The sequence below is a fragment of the Dendrobium catenatum genome, unplaced genomic scaffold, assembly GCF_001605985.2.
Source record: "Dendrobium catenatum unplaced genomic scaffold, ASM160598v2 fragScaff_scaffold_1056, whole genome shotgun sequence".
In the NCBI taxonomy this organism is placed as follows: Eukaryota; Viridiplantae; Streptophyta; class Magnoliopsida; order Asparagales; family Orchidaceae; genus Dendrobium; species Dendrobium catenatum.
In genome coordinates, this window is record NW_021319518.1 from 7,977,197 (window position 1) to 7,996,168 (window position 18,972).

At 33.5% G+C, this 18,972-nt stretch overlaps 1 protein-coding gene across 1 annotated transcript in view; it reads right to left on the bottom strand.

Annotated features, from left to right (window-relative positions):
• LOC110105003 (dnaJ protein ERDJ3B) overlaps window positions 1-18,972 on the bottom strand; it is a 26,706-nt gene extending 7,734 nt beyond the window's left edge. Inside the window, exons 1-6 of the mRNA XM_020834340.2 lie at window positions 18,876-18,972; window positions 18,643-18,791; window positions 18,422-18,548; window positions 12,652-12,763; window positions 12,158-12,274; window positions 11,928-12,014 (exon numbers count right to left, since the gene is read on the bottom strand). Coding sequence (XP_020689999.1) covers window positions 11,928-12,014; window positions 12,158-12,274; window positions 12,652-12,763; window positions 18,422-18,548; window positions 18,643-18,791; window positions 18,876-18,946 — 663 coding nt within the window. The 5' untranslated portion in view covers window positions 18,947-18,972. The remainder of the gene's footprint in view (window positions 1-11,927; window positions 12,015-12,157; window positions 12,275-12,651; window positions 12,764-18,421; window positions 18,549-18,642; window positions 18,792-18,875) is intronic.

Here is an 18,972-nt window from a genome sequence, read left to right on the forward strand (position 1 = left end):
CAATTTGTTTTTAATATTTTTTTAATCTGACACGTTTTCGGCGTGTCCGACACGTGTCGGAGGAGTGTCGGACGAGTGTCGTGTCAGACACGGTGTCGGACACTGCACGCCTCTTTGAGGAGAAGTGTCGGTGCATCATAGTTTGTAACTTAAATGTAAACAAGGGCTGTAGTAGGACTGCTATAAAAGATTCATCGTGAGTGTTGAATAGAAGGAATTATTTTGGTGAGAGAAATCGAACGTGATTTCCTGGAAATATATAATCATACAATAGCCAACATATATCATTAAAGAACAAGAACCCTTATTTCCTACCAAAAGTAGAGCTAGAAAATCACAAATATATGTTTTTTTACTTTGAAAGAAAGAAAAATATTATTAGCAATTTCACGAATAAATTCTAACCAGAAAATAGAATATTTGACACTATCAACTATTGAATAGTTGATGACCAATAGAGATGATAATTTTCTTGATGCATTTGCATTAATAAGGAAATATTGTTTCTCTTTATGTCATTTATTGTTTATTCCAATAGGAAGCTTGGGCATTCAATTGTTCATTTATTTCTACAAATAAACCCATATGACTGGTGAAATCAAATTATGTGAGAAGAACATAAATTTTACCCCATATTTTGGTTCTATGGTTCTACCTTCCAGGACTAGGAATCAACACAAACTGCTTTTAAGGATTCAAGTGTTCAAACGCCTACTACAACTTATAAATTTATTGTATTATTATTTTATTTTCTCCATGTTATATTTTCTTTTCTTAAATTCATATTGAATCTATAATTTGGTTGCCTAATCTATAACAATTTTGCAACAAATACAAAATTCTAATTGTTTTCCGACTACTTTTCATCAATTTTATAAAATTTGTTATTATTAATTTTCATTGAGTTTTCTCTATCCTATCGTCTTGTGTCTTTTCATTTTCCTCCTATAACTGAAAATACCCCCTCTCCACCCCTCAGATACCAATATTTATATGAACCACTAGCTAGAACTAAATCAACTCGTTATGGTACCATGCCAATTACATTGATAATCACTAACAATGAATGCAATTAACCATTTTGGATTTTACAAGATACCCAATATTGCAAAATCATTGAAAAACCCCCATTTTGGATTAAAATTTAAATTCAAATTATAACCATATTACCCATTTTCTTAAATCTCTCAACTAACCAAACCATTTCTTTTCAAAATAATACCAGTATTAAACATTTTCTTAAATATCGCAACTAATCAAACCATTTCCTCTCTTTCTCCACTTCTCATCAATTTCATAAAACTTTGCATTTAAATTTTTCATTCAGTTGTATTGTTTTTGACTTTTCTCACCCATCACCTAGTGGCTTTTCACTTCTCTCCTATGATTGAAATCACCTTTGTTGTCAAACACCAATACACATCTGCACCATGCCAATTGCATTCATTAGTAATCTATCCAATCAACTCCACAAAATGTGCAAACCAATCTTGTAAAATCCCTAAACAACCATATATAGGATTCAATTTAAATTCATAACTAAAACCATTTTTTTAAATCATTCAACTAGCCAAAACATTATAGAATTAATTTCATCGCGAGCAAATAATAATTCTCTTCATAGGAAAAATAAAAAAAGAAAATAAGAATATCACTCTATTTTCCTTGAAGCTACAACCAGTTCTTTTGATTGGCAATCAACAAGAATCTGCCAAACCTTCCTTAGAGGTCATCTACACTCCTTAAGAACTACATAGAAACCAAAATTGGATCATGTTTAATAATAAGGTATCATTACGTTGAGTTGAAATTTTTTTAATTAGTAATTAGCATGTAAAGGTCCTTGTTTTAAGAAATTTTGTTTAATGTAACACCTAATATCAAATCTTAGAATTTAAATGTGACTTTTTTTTTACCGAATTATGAGATACCCTAGATTGCAGGTTAGTGGATATAAGAACTATTATGGGTTTGAAAAATATTTCCCTGATTATTGTCATGTTAGAGGCATTTCATATAAGCATTTGTGTTTGTTTTTGCACTATAATGCATCAGCACTTTTCTTCAAAGAAATATATAGTGTTTGACACATTGGATACGACAACATTCAACACACCTCCAACACGTATTTAGATATGTCGAAGACGTGTCTGATTAAAAAAATATTAAAAATAAATTAGGCATGAGTGTCCGACATGTGTGTCTTAAATACTTTATGGAAAACCTTTTTTAAAATATAATTTTTGTATTTCAAATTTTTATTTATCAAAAAAATAAAAATTAAATTTCTTATTTCCTCTCGATAGCCCCAAATCAATTTCCCACATGCAATACCTTATTTCTCGAATATTCCTATTTTCATTTTTCTCTGGTTGGTCATGGCCAGGGTTTCACAAAGCCCGCTCGACATCATCACAATATCAACCTCTCAAAAACATCTTAAAATCGAAATCTAACGTTATCTTGGCATTGACACTCGACGTCAGCAATCACTTACAATCATGCTCCCACACCGTCTCAATATCTCATATTTGTCTAATGTCGTTTCAACATCGACGACCAACACCATCTTGACATTGATGGTTAACATCATCGCGATATCAATGTCCAATACCATTTCAAGATGTCCAACACCCAACATCATTGTTATCTCCCCTCTCGATGCCTAACACACGACATAGATGTCCGACTATCGACATATAATATCAATCATTTTAAGCATACATTCTAATTAAATGACATATTATTTCTCAATTATTATTAATATTATGCATATTCAATTTCTATATAATGTTTTTTAAGATATAACAATTATAATAGCACCACATAAGGAATCCATCTCATGGAAGTTTTACATCTACTCCCAATACTTCTAATGATTTAAGAGATGTATTGTCTGATGTTGTACTTGGAAGGACATAGCAACGTACAAATCATGGTGCATCACCTTGACCTCTCTAGGCTACTAAAAATGTCCTCATGGTAAGTGCAAATGACCATCATCAATGACTTGGTCAGGAAAAGAACCCTATAGATCATATGAATCTCAACAATCACTAAGATCTTAGATATCATAATGACCCTAATGACTAGAAAGATAATAAAGACCATTGGTGCCATCTAATAAATATTCTAATGTTGATCATGATGTTTGACCATATAAGCATCATAAAAAGGTCATGGAATTTGTGGTTGTTGACAAATGTTGACTCCAAAATATTCAAAAAAGTTAAATTACAAGAGCCCACCCATGAAAAAAGAATTAAATTAGAGTTTTAAAAATTATTTCAAATATAACATCTAAAAGGTTTGATTTTTCTTAAGGAACATGTATAGGTTAGCCATTTAATAGAGATAAGATGAATTAATGAAGGTGGTTGGCACATTTCTTCATTAATGAGCATGCCTCTATTTTTTCCCAAAATTTTCCTCTTATTTTTTAATTATGATAATAATTAACTCTATAAATAGTGCTGGAATGTAATAAAAAAATTTAGCTTTGAATAATAAGAAAATCTTGAAGAAATTTATTCTCTTTTTTGTTAGTGTTTGGTGGCCTACTTTGATCAATCATGGTGAGATTAGTTAGTTATCTTTTTATTCTTATTTACTCTTTTTTAAACATTTGTATCATCTTCCCCTACAATATAACCATCTTTCAAGATCATTCATCCACAATTCAAGCCTTAAAAAGGTCAACCTAACCCTCTTCAAATCCTTGACCTAGTTTAGACTCTCTTGCATCTAGTCTCATTCTCAATACCACTGCAAAGCTTTTAACCTCATAAAACTTTACCATCAACTCTAGATCATAAGTTCACACCTTAATTTTATCCTCCACAATCTTAGCAATTTACTCCGCTCAAAACCCATTCCCTATAGTGAACATGCAAACCAGCCTAAATTAGCCCAAAAAGGAGTAGTCTCTCATTCCTTCAACCTCACCCCACAAACTACTCATCTTTCCACTAAAAAATCTAGATTAGTTCTTTAAATAATAAACTAAATATTCATAAGCATTTTATTGACTAGGGAGATTTACATACATACCACTTAATACTACTCTATTTACATATTTAACACTTCAAACTTTAATATTACATACATACCACCCATAGTTCATTTTCATATCAAATATGAGAGGTAGGAAAGAAATATAAATGGTATATTTGATATTAAAATAATATAGGGTGGTATGCATGTAATATTAAAGTTTTGGATGTTAGATATATAAATATGATGTTATAAAGTGGTATGTATGTAAATTTCCCAAAAAAAAAAAAAAACTTGAAAGAACACCTTAGTGAGAGAGTGCTCTACACTTCAAAATAACCTCACAATTAGTGCAAATTTAAAATTTAATTATTTTATTTACTTTTTTATTAATGCTTATGATTAACTCTAGAAATTATTTGGATCAACTTTTGATAATTTGCTTTCTTAAGAATTAGAGGCTTGGTAGTCTTAGGCATTTTTCTTTATATGCATAATGATATATGCTAAACTTAGTGTTTTAAGGATAACAGAATTTTGTCTAAAAGACTTCGGTCTAAGGAGAGCTTGGGATTTAAGAGGTCTTGCATCCCCTTCCTCCTCACATGAAAACTCTCTTAGCCTAAAATTCATTTTTGATTACACATTTAAATTATCTAATACCCTTTCCTTCTCATCTCATTCATTTTTTTAAAATTAACGGCATAGCACCTAAATCAATTTCTGAGGACCAAGTTGAAAATTTGACCAGGATAGGAAATACTTTAGATCTTTAAATTCATGAAAATTGTTTAAAGACAAACTTTTAGAAGAAAATAAGAATCAAATGCAAGCTCTTATAGCTTATATACAATAATAGAACCTCAATTCCCCTTACAGTACCAACTCAATCTGTTCCATTAGAATAAAAGAAGAAGAAGATTCACACCCAAACTCATAGAAAAATCAAACACTTAGGAGACCACCAACATACAGAAATGGAGGATAAGGAGAGAATCGATCTAGGGATGTTGAAGACTTTAGTGATCCATCCCAAAGAGTAAAAGTTGAAGCACCAATATATTATGGCATACATAACCCAAATAAATATTTAAACTTGTTAGTTCAAATGGATGAATTTTTTGACTGGTATAAAATGGATGACTATCAAAAAATTACTTTTGCTAAAATGAAGCTAGTAGGATATGCTAAAATTTATTGATTGAAACTGCTAGTCAATGAACAAAAAGACTAGGGAGAACCAATCTCATTTGGATAGAAATGAAGGAAATATTAAGAGCGAAAAAATTGTTCTAAGCACCATGATAAGAAATTGCATAGTCATCTGCTAACTTTAAGATAAGGTAACCTTTTGTAATTGAATATTTTTAAAAACCTAATTTCTAGAATCGATTGTGCTAACAATGATTATCAACATGTTTATAATGATAAATGCACAAATAAATTTCTAAGGGCTTTATTTAATTATCTATCTTTTGTGCATAGAGATGGTGTTGTATGTTTAGTGGTGTAGACTACCTTTGGAGGGATCTAGGTTGATCAACCTACTCTCCAACTTCTTATAGTGGATCTTCCTTTTTTTCACCCTGTAATGATTTTTATTGTTCTCTTTTGATGGTGTTCATGATAGGTTAGTGTAATGTTCATGGTACTATTTGTTAGTTGAGCATTTTGTAAGGAGATCTACTTTAAGTTTAGTCACAAGTTGTTTGTCTATTCAGCCTTTCTCTTATTGTCCCTTTAGAAGTAGTTTGAAATATTTCACCTTCAATTTAATTATGTAAGATATCCCATATTATGATTCTCAGTTCTACTTTTCATTATGAAGGATTCCTCTTTTACAATGGCTGGAGTCTATGTTTCACTGAAAAAAGTTTTCTCAAATTAAGATGTAGGTTATTGGTAAAGTTCCTTCTTGTTATTCTTGAATGATTAAGAATTTATAATTTGGCATCCAAAATCTAAATTCAAGAGATTGAAAATTTCATAACTCATGATTTGAAAGTAAAGCATGTTGAGTGGGGTTGTGTATGGCTTGCAAGTGTAGCTAAAGCTCGCAACCTTTATTTCAAGATGTGATAATTCGTTAACTTTTAGCTTCTTATTTTTGATCCAATTGTTATGCTATTTTAACTCCCTTGGGTTCCTTTGAACTCTGTTATGTAGAGTTCAAATCCAAGTAATCTTCTACTAGTTGAGGGGCAAGGTTCTCCAAATCTTCTCGGGATATCTGAGTATCTTCATAAGCGGGTTTTATCCTTCCATCTAATTAGAAATTTATAAATGTTAGCAGGATTTATGGGTGCTTCTTATGTAATAATGGACTTAACTTCAAAGATGGTGAGTGGGATGAGATTCTGTTTGTGTGAAATCTTGTCTCCTACTAAAGAGTCAGACTGAATAAGTGGAGGGTTGCTAACTCATTCATATGATAGCATATCTTCAATATTAATAACTGGATGAATGAGCATATTAGCAGAAAAATTAAGGTGGTAAGCATTTGATCCAATTTTTTTATGAATTTAAAAAGGACCACAAGCCCGCATATGTGATTTCATGTATTTGGTGGTTTGATAATGCTCGGGATGAATATAAATCAAAATATAATCATGTTCGTTATATTCCTGTGTTAAATAATTACATTTTGCCTTAGAAATATAATTTTCATTATTTATCGTAATTTGCTTGCTTATGTCATCACGAAGACTTCGAAAGTCCATAGCAAATGAGAATGCTGCATCAAAAAATGCATGAGATGGTAAATTAGTTACATTAAGTGGTGTTTTAGAGTTTTGATCATAAACTATCTTAAAAGGTGATTTAATTGTAGTTTGGGAGACAGTACTATGATAGGAAAATTATGATGTAAGAAAATATAAATCTCAATTTCTCAAACTTTTACCTACCAAATAGCTAAGCAAGTTTCCTAAAATCCGATTTAGTACTTCAATTTGATCATCAATTTGAGGATGAAAGACATAAGAGAATTTTAATTTGGTGCTTAATATATTCCAAAAGTATGACGCAAATCTTATATCACTCTCAAAAATAATGGTTGAAGGGAGACCATACAGTCGTGCTATTTCTTTAAAGAATAACCTAGCTATATGAGACATGCCATTTATTTTGGAGCAAGGTAATAAATGAGCTCTTTTTTAGAACCTATCAACTACTACAACAATATTGTTATAATCACAAGCCATCCTAGGTAGTCTTAAAATAAAATCCATTAACAAGTCTTCTCAAGCCCTATAAGGAATGGGTAAGAAAGTATATTATCCAGACCTCTATTTAGTGGCTTTAGCTTGTTTACATATTAAGCATTGAGCCATTAAATTTTGAACATCTCATTTAGTGAGGGCCTATAAAATTTATTCTCCATCAAATATATGATTTTGTTATTTTTTTTCCAAAATGACCAACTATTCCTTCATAATGTAATTTCGCGATGAAAAAAATCTCTAAGAGAAGTCCTAGGAATACAAAATTATTTTTTCTTATACATATATCCGTTGATGATTGAGAATTGTGAAGTTAGGGATTTGTCCAAATGTGATAAAAGTGAAAATCAAGGCACACTTGATATTCATTTCTAATTCGATTAAATCCTTGGATCTTTAATTCTAGGGAAAAAAATCAAGTTCACCTTAGATAAGTCATTAGCAAGTTTATTCTCATTTCCAAGATTTATGTTTGAGTATGAAGGAGTAGTTTTGTAAAAATTCAACATATTTGTTGTGCCTGTAACTTAATTTACATTGAATACTAATGAATTTTAGGGCATGATAATCATACTTGAAATAAACTCCTTATGTCAAGGATTGAATTACTGTGTAAAATTCTCTATCAAAAGTGAAATACCTTTTTTTAGCTTTATTCAACGTTTCACTAAAAAATGCTATAGGTTGATTCTCTTTATTTAAAATTCCCCTAAATTCAGTTCTTGAAGATCGCAAGTCACTTCAAAGGCTTTAGAAAAATGAGGAAGCTTACGGACTGAAGCAAAAGTAATTAGAACCTTAATTTGATCTAAGATTTTTTATGCATCATGGGTCCAATAAAATTAATCCAATTTTAGCAAATCAGTTATTGAGGCTACAATATTATTATAGTCCTTGATGAATCTTCTATAAAAAATAGCTAAACCATTAAAGCTTTTAATCAAAGTAAAATTCTTATGTAATGGCCACTCTAAGATTATTCCAACTTTGGAAGGATCATGTTTGAGCTCATCCTCGGACACAATAAATTCTAAAAAAATCACATCCATTTAAAAAAAAAAGCACTTTTTAAATATGTGTAATTTTTCTTATCTAAATATTTCAAAGACTTGTTTGAGATCTTATAGGTGCTCATTTTCGCAAAAACTAAAAATTAGTTTATCATCAAAGTATACTACCAAATATTTTTCTATATAAATTCAAAGAATAATATTCATCAGTTTTATGAATATGTTAGGAGTATTTGAAAGTTCAAATGGCATGGCAAGCCATTCGTAAAGTCCAACAGGGATTTTATAAGCAATTTTTCTCTTACCTCTTATCTAATTTAATTTAATGATAATCATTTTTTAAGATCAATTTTTGAAGAAAAATTTGCTCCACTCCTAAGATTAAATCTAATATATCATCTAATTGAGGAATAGGAAACCTATACTTTATAGTAAATTTATTTATTGTCCGACTATCAACACAAATTCGTCATGTCTCATTTTCTTAGGGGTTAATAGAGTTGGGACTACACATGTGCTAAGATTCTCATGAATATAACCCTTTTTTAGCAATTCCTCAACTTTTTTGATCTTATTATGCTCAATATGGTTTATCCTATAATGAGGAAAATTGGAAAGTTGAGTAGCAGGTAAGAAATCAATGCAATGTTGAATGTCTCTAAGTTTATCAGGAAGCTCATAAGGAGAAGTATTATTAAAATCAGAGAGGAGTGAGGAGACCACAACAAGTATGTGAGTCTCAATAGAGTCTGATGTGACTTCCTTTATATGTAATAGGTGAAACTTGTCTCAGAATTGATAATACTATCCATAGCAGTAGGATTTCCTTTGATAATTAGTTGAAGTTTTGCAACTTTCTTTGAATTGGACCTAGGTTGCAGATCAGAAGTTTTCTGATGGAATGATATAGAGGGTGTCTTCTCTAGAGGTTTCACTAATAAGCGTTTAATGATCTTATAATTATGGTTGAAGATATATGTATTTTCTTAACCATAGTGAATACCGTCAAATCATACAATCAAGGTCTGCTCAATAGAATGTGAGCAATGTCCATGGGGAGAACGTTATATCAAATTTGATATTCATACTTATCAAATTTTATAGGAACTAGACATCTACTTATAATTGAAAGAGAGATGTGTCTGGAGATTCAATTTTTAGGTTGGCTCTAGAAGAGTATGGGTTGAAATAACATTCATTGCATTCCCCTATCTACGACCTACACATTTTTTCATTACACATAATATAAATGCTAAAGATATTTTTTTCTCCTCTTGTCTTCTGTTTCATTTTTAGCTACTGTAAGACACTTCATTACATTAATTTAAGGGTCATCAATGAATTTCAATTCTTCATCAGATAGTGGAATGTCATCATGAACTTCTAAGTTATTATTTATTGGATCATCAATTTCTTCTAGGAATAAAATTTGGATTTTACATTGACTTTGCATATTTCTTTTTTTATGACATTTAAAATACATTATTTCTCTAGTATTCTAATACCCCCTTTCAATAGGAGCTTTGGGCGACTAGGTTGAGCACATAGATGGGGGTAGGTCTAGCAGTATACTTATGAGATGAAATGGAAGAGGTTTGATTCTTAGTTTTAGAGAAGGAAGAAGATTTTTTCTTGTTATTCAACTAATAAGGCATAATGAAAAGCATCCTCTAAGGTTTGAGGATCAAACAATTCAACTTTATTTCTAATCACCATTGCAATTACTATTTTCATAGTTAGTACTTTTTATTTTCTGTAAACGCTATCCATGTTGTCAACCGTTCAAATAAAGTTAGAATCAACACGATTTCAATAATTGCTCATTTCAATCCCAATTGGACAATATTCATTCTCTTACCTTTTTTATTACTTGTACAACCAAGTACGCCTGTTTGTAGCAATAGCATAACACCTAGAGTACTCAAGATATATTTGAAGGTGAGAAAAAAAATACAAAAAATGTTGAAAAAAAAATCAAAGCATGAAAAATTCAAAAGGAGATAGAAGGCAGTTGCAAGAGTAGTTTCATCATTAAAATATGATTACTAAATTTACTTTCATTTTACCTCTAGTGACCTCATTCCCATTTCATCCCACGCCTTTTGATGAAAACATAATGTTATAAACCCTCATTATTGCACATTGGCAATCATTCCCACATTAGCAACACAAAAAATTTCAATGGCACCATTATGTGCTCTGACATGTGGAAGACTTTTGCAACTAATAAGTATTTATGATAAGACTTAAAGGCTGGCTTTTAGAGTATCCCTAAATGGTAACCTTAACATATACAAGGTACAAAGTGCCATAAAGATATCTATAGGGGAATGGATCAGAGGAATAAAATGATACTTACCCATATGAAATCTTCCCCAAACCCTAATTAAGATTTCTATCCATAAGTTGCTAAAGGAAAGGAGTATGGGATATTTAAGCCCAAAACCAGGAGAAAGAGACCAAAGGAAGCGAGTTATGTTTATGGGGTTAGCCATGCACCTTAGATATCATGCTTCGTGAGAGAAGAAAGGTAGGACTCAATTTAGAAGAGCATTGGCCTAAATTTGGGGGATAAAATGACAAATATATATGAGTAGAAATAATTAGCTTCATTCATCCTCAAAAAAACCATTACATGATGGTTTTAGTAGACAAAATTTATAAGTCATCATGATAAAGCCTAAGAATAAATATGTTATAGAAATAAGTTAATATATAAAGAAGCCTCCTTATAATGCCTATACAATTTAAAAAAAAATTATCATAGCTTATCAAAAAATATTTCTTAAGATCTTTCATTTAAGATGGTAGATTAAAAGAGACATTGATGAACAGGATTTTGGAAGGCAATCCTATCTTCCTCATATTTTGAATATTTCTTTTTTGCATGATGGTCCACATCTTTTAGAACGCACACTCAAATCTTCAAAATAAGTTTTGACACTTCAAAGAGAATCATGGATAGTAGTTTTTTTTAAGCTATTTGCTCCTACAAATTAATTTTAAAGATGATGAGACATCTTTTGTACATGCTTCTATATCTTTTCTTCTAGTAGCTAAGAGCTTTTGAGTAAGTTGAATGGAATAGTATCCTTCACGTAAGACATATCAATAAGGTTGGATGATAGAAATAATCCTTTTGTTCAAGAGAAATTTCCTTGACCCCTTTTTGCAACTCAAATCCCTTGGTCATCTCCCACTCCTCCGAAGTTCAAGTGGCAGATGGGTTGAATCTAGACCTCCCCCCATTACAAGCAAAACGTTTATGTGAAATAGGAAAAATTCTAATTCCACAAATATGAACACTATTACATGACATACATCCAATGGTTGTCTCATATACAATCTCGTCAATCAAATCTCTCAAAATAAGAAATTTAAAAATAATCTGCTTTTCATCATACACTCATTGCCCTTTTGAAAAACTTAAGATAACTTTTATCATCACGAGTTGTAGATCCTTCACTCATCCATTTGCGTTCAATTCAGGTGCTAAAATATCAATTCCTAAGCATCACAAATTGATGGAAGCTTCCCCAATAACTTCCATCATAATATGGGATCAATATATGATCAACACAATATAGAAAAGACAAGGAAATAAAATCATGTCAAACTGGAGATTAAACTGGAGATGAAACGAAAAAAGGAAATCGCTAGACAGTTATTTATTTTTTTTCTTTTTTGGGCAACATGAATTCACCTGACCATCTTTCATTCCCCTCTCAATGTCAACTGTGATGAAGTAACCTTCTCGCTCATATTTCACATTTGGACATTCCTCACAAACCTGAAGTAAATTGGAACCTCTGTTAATTTTAGCTTAACAATTGACCAGTTTAAATTCATGCATGTTGATTGAGAACATATCAAAGAAAATAGACGATGCTGTACATGGTAAGTACGTCAATTAAGGTGCCAAACGGTTCAAACCTGTTCTGATATCTGCTGATACATTCCAGGTGCAATTTGTATGTGACGTTGTTCATTTCTACAGTTACAACGCCTCTTGCCTGGAGCTGATTTTAAAACATTCTTCTCCCTCCATACCTAACAAGCATCGTGGCAGTATGAAATCAATGTACTTCAGTATCAAGATTCCAAGCAGCTAGCTTTAGCTGATATGCAAATGCAATGAAAATCCATGCAAAAATAATGAGAAGATCATGCCTTACACGTCTACAGAAAAGGAGAGAGGAGTGAGTGGGGGCCAAATGGCTAAGAGTTATAACTAGCGTTCATCAGCCAGTATTTAGCACAGCACACGTTATCTAAAAGAAACATTACAATGGATTTTTCTTGACAATAAGTGCGAAGTAAGCTAGCTATCACGTGAATGCTGTAAGCAATATTTTAAAAAAGAAACCACATCAATGAAACACAGTTCTGCCAAAAAAATCAAACTTCTGGAAGCATGTTAAACTCACCTTTAGTGAACCACCCATGTATAAATCTTCTAATGTAGCATCCAACTCTACAATTACATCATCACCTCTTGGAATTCTCTCCTCTTCCTCACGGGTGCTACCACCAAAGAAGCTACAAGAAGGAAAACAAAACCGACCATATTAGAGCATACCGAACAGAAACTATACAAAGCATTCTTTAGCACTGAGGCTCAAAATATCCACACTGTTTCGTTTCAAAAGAATAAAAGAGAAAGGGGGTAGCATGTTTCAACAGTACAGAGATAAATAGCAAGATTTAACTCTACAAAATGGTCAAAATAACCATGGTTAAAGCACTATTTTCTACAGAATACTAAACAAAAATGTATAATATGATGTTCATTAATTAAATCGGGATGTCCATTACTTGATGAGTATAATAACATCATACAACTCATAGACTAATTCTTCAAAAAGAACATTTGTCTGTAAAACGGGTTAAACAATAATTAGTTGTGCTGATGTAGCATTAAGTTAAACGAAGTATTGGTTTCCTGGTAAAGTGCTGTCTTTAGCTAGCAAGATATGAGATGTTAGGATGTTGGATATCCATATAAATTCAGAAGCATCAAATAAAATATTTTTATGTCAGCTCAATTTGCAAACCACATAATTTTTTTTAAACAAAAAATTTTATTGCAACAAAAAAAAAGGATTACAACAAGCTTAAAAACGGGACGAAAAAAAAAAGCTATAGAGATATAAAAAATAGGGGGGTAACAATCCATCGGGCTTAGTATTTGGCAGAGGCTTCCAACTACTCCGAAGCCAGGCACGAGCCATCCCGTTTGGAGTGAGGGCAGAACCACACCAAGTAGCCATCCGAAACGAGCAAGAAACACACCACCAGAGGTTGCCACAAACCATGGCTTAAGAAAAGTGAGCACTAGTCACATCATTGCTCACAAACCATAGATCGCATCCTCAAATATGAAACAAAGCTCCAGCAAAACGGCAACCACCAGAAGTAAATAATAAACCAAAGAGCCTTCCAACCGATGCAGCCCACAGCCAAAGCCATCACCACTATGAGGGAAACCAAAGAGAGACCCAAAACCCACCACCTCTATAAAACCAAGTAGCATAGAGAAGAGCCAAAGCCAAACAAAATCAGCACCCCATTCCCAAATTATTTCCTACCAAGTCTGCCCCTCCCACGAGAGGAGACAGAAACAACAGGTCGGTCATGCTTCAAGGCAAAATCATCCCCAGGTTGTTCATCCCCACTAGCCTCCGAAGAGGTATCGGGCAAACATTGAAGCCAATCAATTTGCAGTCTCACACTCTCCCCCGAATTAACACCCACATGAGAAAACAAAGCCTCAGGTGATATTAAATTAACAGGAACCTCAACAAAAGGGCCAGGAACTAGGACAGTAGGCGTCTCAGGGAAAGAAACATTAGGAACAACCAAACGAGCAAAGACCTCACCGACACAAACAGACGAGTTACTCTTAGTAGGAGAAACAGATGAATCAAATTTCTCAGCAAGCACACCAGGAACCTCAACCAAAACCAAGCCACATAGGGCAGGCACAGAAGTAGCACACGACATAATAGGATGGAGGTAAACATCACAATTCCCACCCCCAGCTTCACGAACACATAAACGATGGGCATGGATGGCCGGAACAGACCCATTCACCCCAGAATCCAAAAGAAGAACATTAGGCACACAATCAACAACAGGGGACGCAAGGGGAAAGTTCAGGGCTAGACACAGGCTCAAACTGACCATAGACCTGCAAAGCACAGGGCGGAGAAACATCAACAAGAACCACAGGATTATCGGCCAACCCATCCAGACCAACACCCAGAGAAATAGGATTAACAGAATCATTCAAAACACCCTCACCCGCGATATCCACAATAACAACTTCATGACTAATAGAAATAACAAGCTTCGAAGAGGAAACAAGCTTGGTAGTCGTGGAAGATGAACGACAGTCACCCCGCTTATGCCCAATGGATTTACAAAAATCACAAAATGGAGGAAAGACTTCCATTTGAAAGGGCGAATTCTCGAATCCCAGCCAAACCTTCTTAGGATAGCTTTTCGTAATATCAAATTCAACCAAAACATGCGTCAGAGAAGGTCACGAGCCAAGAGAGGTGGCGGAGTCAATTTTCAAAGGGCGACCAAATAAAGATCCCAAAGCATGGAGGATCTTGGGAGCGAAAAGGTAAGGCCGAAGAGACGGGAAAGAAATCCAGATGGGGATAACCGGAGATTCCACTCAAATGTCAAGGCTAGGCAACCACTTAGTAATTTTCATATAACAATTGAAACTAAGAACGGTGGCAAAAAACTCTACTATAATCCATATCAATCGCAAGTTTAATCAGGGCATGAGACGAATCAAGTAAAGTTACCGAAACCTCTGTCGAAAGCTTAAGATTGCAGAAAAACCGCCGGATAGCATCTAAATTAGGGCGACGGGAAGGAAAAAATCCGACCAAAGCAAACTGGAAAGGAGCGGCTAAGGAGGAAATCTCTTCCTCCGAAATCCAAACAGCAGGCAATCCACGGAAAGTTCGAGAGACGAAAAAATAGCATCCGACGAATGCCCAGATAAAGCATCCAAAAATAGATCCATCCAAAAAACTAAGAGCCGACGCGAGACCATGCCGGCCAGCGGGAAAAGAGACAAATAAACAACAAAATAAAGGGCGAAAGAGAAGAAAACTTCTCTGAAACCAGAGCGACACCACCAGCCAGAAGACAAAAAGCATCCAGCTGAAAAAACCCAGCGATGAGGGGCGAAGCTGACGCGCCAGAGGAAACCTAGCATATGGGGCTCCACAGCAAAAAACTTTTGTATTTTCTGGGGTAAACATACAACAAACCAATATACAAACAACTCTTATGAATATTGCAAGTTGCCTTGTGTCTTTTGAACTGCTCTGCCCACTTTAATGTCTAACTACTCATGATATATATAATCCAACCAATTAAAAATTTACTATGCCTTATGGAGGATAGATCCATCTAAATAAAATTAGAGCACTTGAAAGAAATTCAGTAGCCAAATCCAAATAGCCCCTCACTCAGAATCAACAATAACAACAACATCATCAAATCTTTATCCCACTATCACTCAGAATCATCATTCAAAAAATTTCAATCCGTCCAACCAATCTCAAACAGTTTCATTTACTATATAGAACAGTTCATGGCTTTAATGAAAAAAGAAATTCTATTTGAATCATTAAATGTTATCCGAGAACAGATTATATGACAGTTTTCTTCTCACTTCAAAAAAAAAAAAATTAATAGGTTGGCATAACTTTCATTTAGCATTCCAGAATGATCATCAATTTCTCATCATCATCAAGCTTTTCCCAACTATATGAGGTCAATTTTATTAATCCTCATTTTCCATTTATTCCTACGAAGTGTCACATGAGGTGTTAGACCTATTTTATGCTCTTTTTTTCTTTTTGTTCTACCACCATTCATGTTACCATTGGTCCACCATTTTTTTAATTTCAATCTTTGTATAATAATTTTAGCCACAAGTCTAATGAGATCATTTTCTACCAAATTTAAATTGGAGAAAATTCAGATCAAGATGTACTCACCCAATAAGAAATGAAAACAATCGATTTTGATCAAATTTGGCTTATATTATTTTTTTCCTTCTGAGTTATGTTATTTTTTTCCTTGTGAGTTTTGGCTCATGTTATTTTTTGAATTTTTATTTTTTTCTTGGTTTTCACTTATGTTGCAACATACCTCTTTAACAAATCATCATCCAATGAAAGCTACAACAACATAAAATCATCAGATCTCTCAAAACTTTTTTAGTGTGTGTGTGTGTGTATATATATATATATATGTGTGTGTGTGTGTGTGAGAATTTTGTTTATTATTTTAATTTTTTAATGTGGATGAATGTTTAATTTTTTTAAAGATATCTTTTATGAATTTACATTTTTTGTTGAAAAAAAAAAAACTACAGCTCATTTTAAATGATCTTTTCATAAACATTTATATTAGAAATTTGTTAAAGAATTTTTCTTATGTTTATTTTCTGAGTGTGAGGATGCCAGCATTACCGAATTCTAATCATAAAGCCATCCAATTAATGGGAGTATGTGATCATGGGACCTTGTTACATGCTTATCTCATGTTTATACCACAACAACTCTATTTTTTAAGCAAGATTTTCCTATAACTTTTTATAATAGGGAGGAACACCCATCGAATATCTTGTAACTACACTGAGGAGAAAGGAGATTCAAGGAAGGTAGCTTAATAGCTAGTAACTCCTTTATTCTTTTAGTTATGAATGGCAAGTTCTTTGAGATATGTCAATTCAAAATAATGACATATTTACGGAGGGTATTTTTAAAATAGTTAATTTATATCTCCACTAAGTAAAATTTCTATCTCAAGTTCTCCGCCACTATCTCTAACCATTCTTGTTGTGTCCTTAAAACATCCAGCCACGTTACCTTAAGTCCATGTCTTTACCTTCCTAATTCTTCCACCATGATTCTATCCACTTATCTCATTGGAAGATCTTTTTACCCTCACTCATAAATGCCCAAACTACCAAAATATTTCAGTATGATATTTTCAATAGCTTTCACTTCCACAATCTCTCTAATTTAATATTTCCTTGCAAATAATCAAGAAAATAAATAAATAAAGCATCAAGAGATGAATAGCAATGAATAGAGGTTAGATTCTACAATTTCATGGAACAATTTGCTCATTAGACAAACTTAAGATCTAAAAATAGGACATATTTCTTCTCCATAATTATTAGGACATCATCAATTATATAAGATGAACAGCAATGTCGAACAATTAGAAAGGAAAGGCTTAGACCTATAATAATATAGGTAGAAGTTGTTTAAAATGAATTACTAGAAACATTTTCCTCTTGAGTCAACTTCAGCTAAGCTACATGCATCATACATTAATCTGTGTTAATCCACTAGCTGTAACATTAGCATGCACAGGTCTAAACACTAACACATCCACCTCAAGCCTTCCTCATCAGTATCCTTTCCCTACATCAATTATTAATTGTCAGCCATACAATAAAGTGCAAAATTACAAGAAAGATGGGCAAAAAAATAATATTAATAGCAATAGCCCAGCATTACAGGATATCATGATATGTGATGTTAAATATAAGCATCATTTTTAGGCAAAGAAACATGAATGAACCTACTTACTTTTTAGTTAAATCCTAGGCCCATAAAACAAAGCTACAATGTTCCGAAATTCTGTTTGGTTGACAGATGACCCAAAGATATAATAGTCAATTAGCATTGTGGAGGGTTGCATCGATTATCTCCAACGGATCATGAGTTTGAAACATAGAAACAAATATAAGGAAAATCAATGTAAATCAACCAGTTTCTAGACCCTACATTGCTAAGAGCCTTGTGCCCTTGATGTGCCCCTAATTGTTCTAAGAGTCAACAACTTATCAAATGGTAAAAAATTTAACTACCAAACGACATGTATTGGTGCATATTACCAATCATGAAACTTCATACCCATTAATCTTAAACACCCAGTGCCGAATGAAGGATGCGCATCAAAAGTCTCAGATTTCAAGGTGACTAAAACAAATTAATTCCAAATCTCATATAAATCACACATATGCAACAAATTAAGGATCAGCAAAGCATAAAAGGGCCAGGAAATTAACAGATGTGAATCAATCCGTTGATCAGAAGGCAACCAGTCGCACAATTATGCACCAATCGAAAGAAAACAGATCGATACCTGCTGAAGATGTCCTGAATGTTCATCCCGGGACCCCTTCCACCACCAGCGGCGTGCTGCCTGAGGCCCTCCTCCCCGTATCGGTCATAGATACCCCTCTTCTCCGAATCAGTAAGCACCTCATATGCTATCAACAAACGACAATTAAAAAGCCGAATAAACTGCCTCTCACACTCTCTCCAGCAGAAGAGGCACGACAATAACAGATCGCAATTCCATACCATTATTGATCTCGGCAAATCTCTTATTGGCCTCTTCGTTCCCTTGGTTCTTGTCAGGGTGGTACTTGAGCGCGAGCTTCCGGTACGCCCTCTTGATCTGCTCATCGGAGGCACCCTTCGGAACCTGCAGCACCTCGTAATAGCTCTTCCTGGAGAACCCGCAAGGAGAATGAGAAAAGATTGCGAGTTAAGGAGAGGGTGAATGACAGTCTATATTAGCGGGATCTTATTACGCTCCAAAGGAGGCGAAGACCAGGGAGAGCACGACGGCGAGGAGGAGCAAGCCCGCCCTATAACGAGCCATTTGAACTCCAGCGGAGCTCCGCCCAA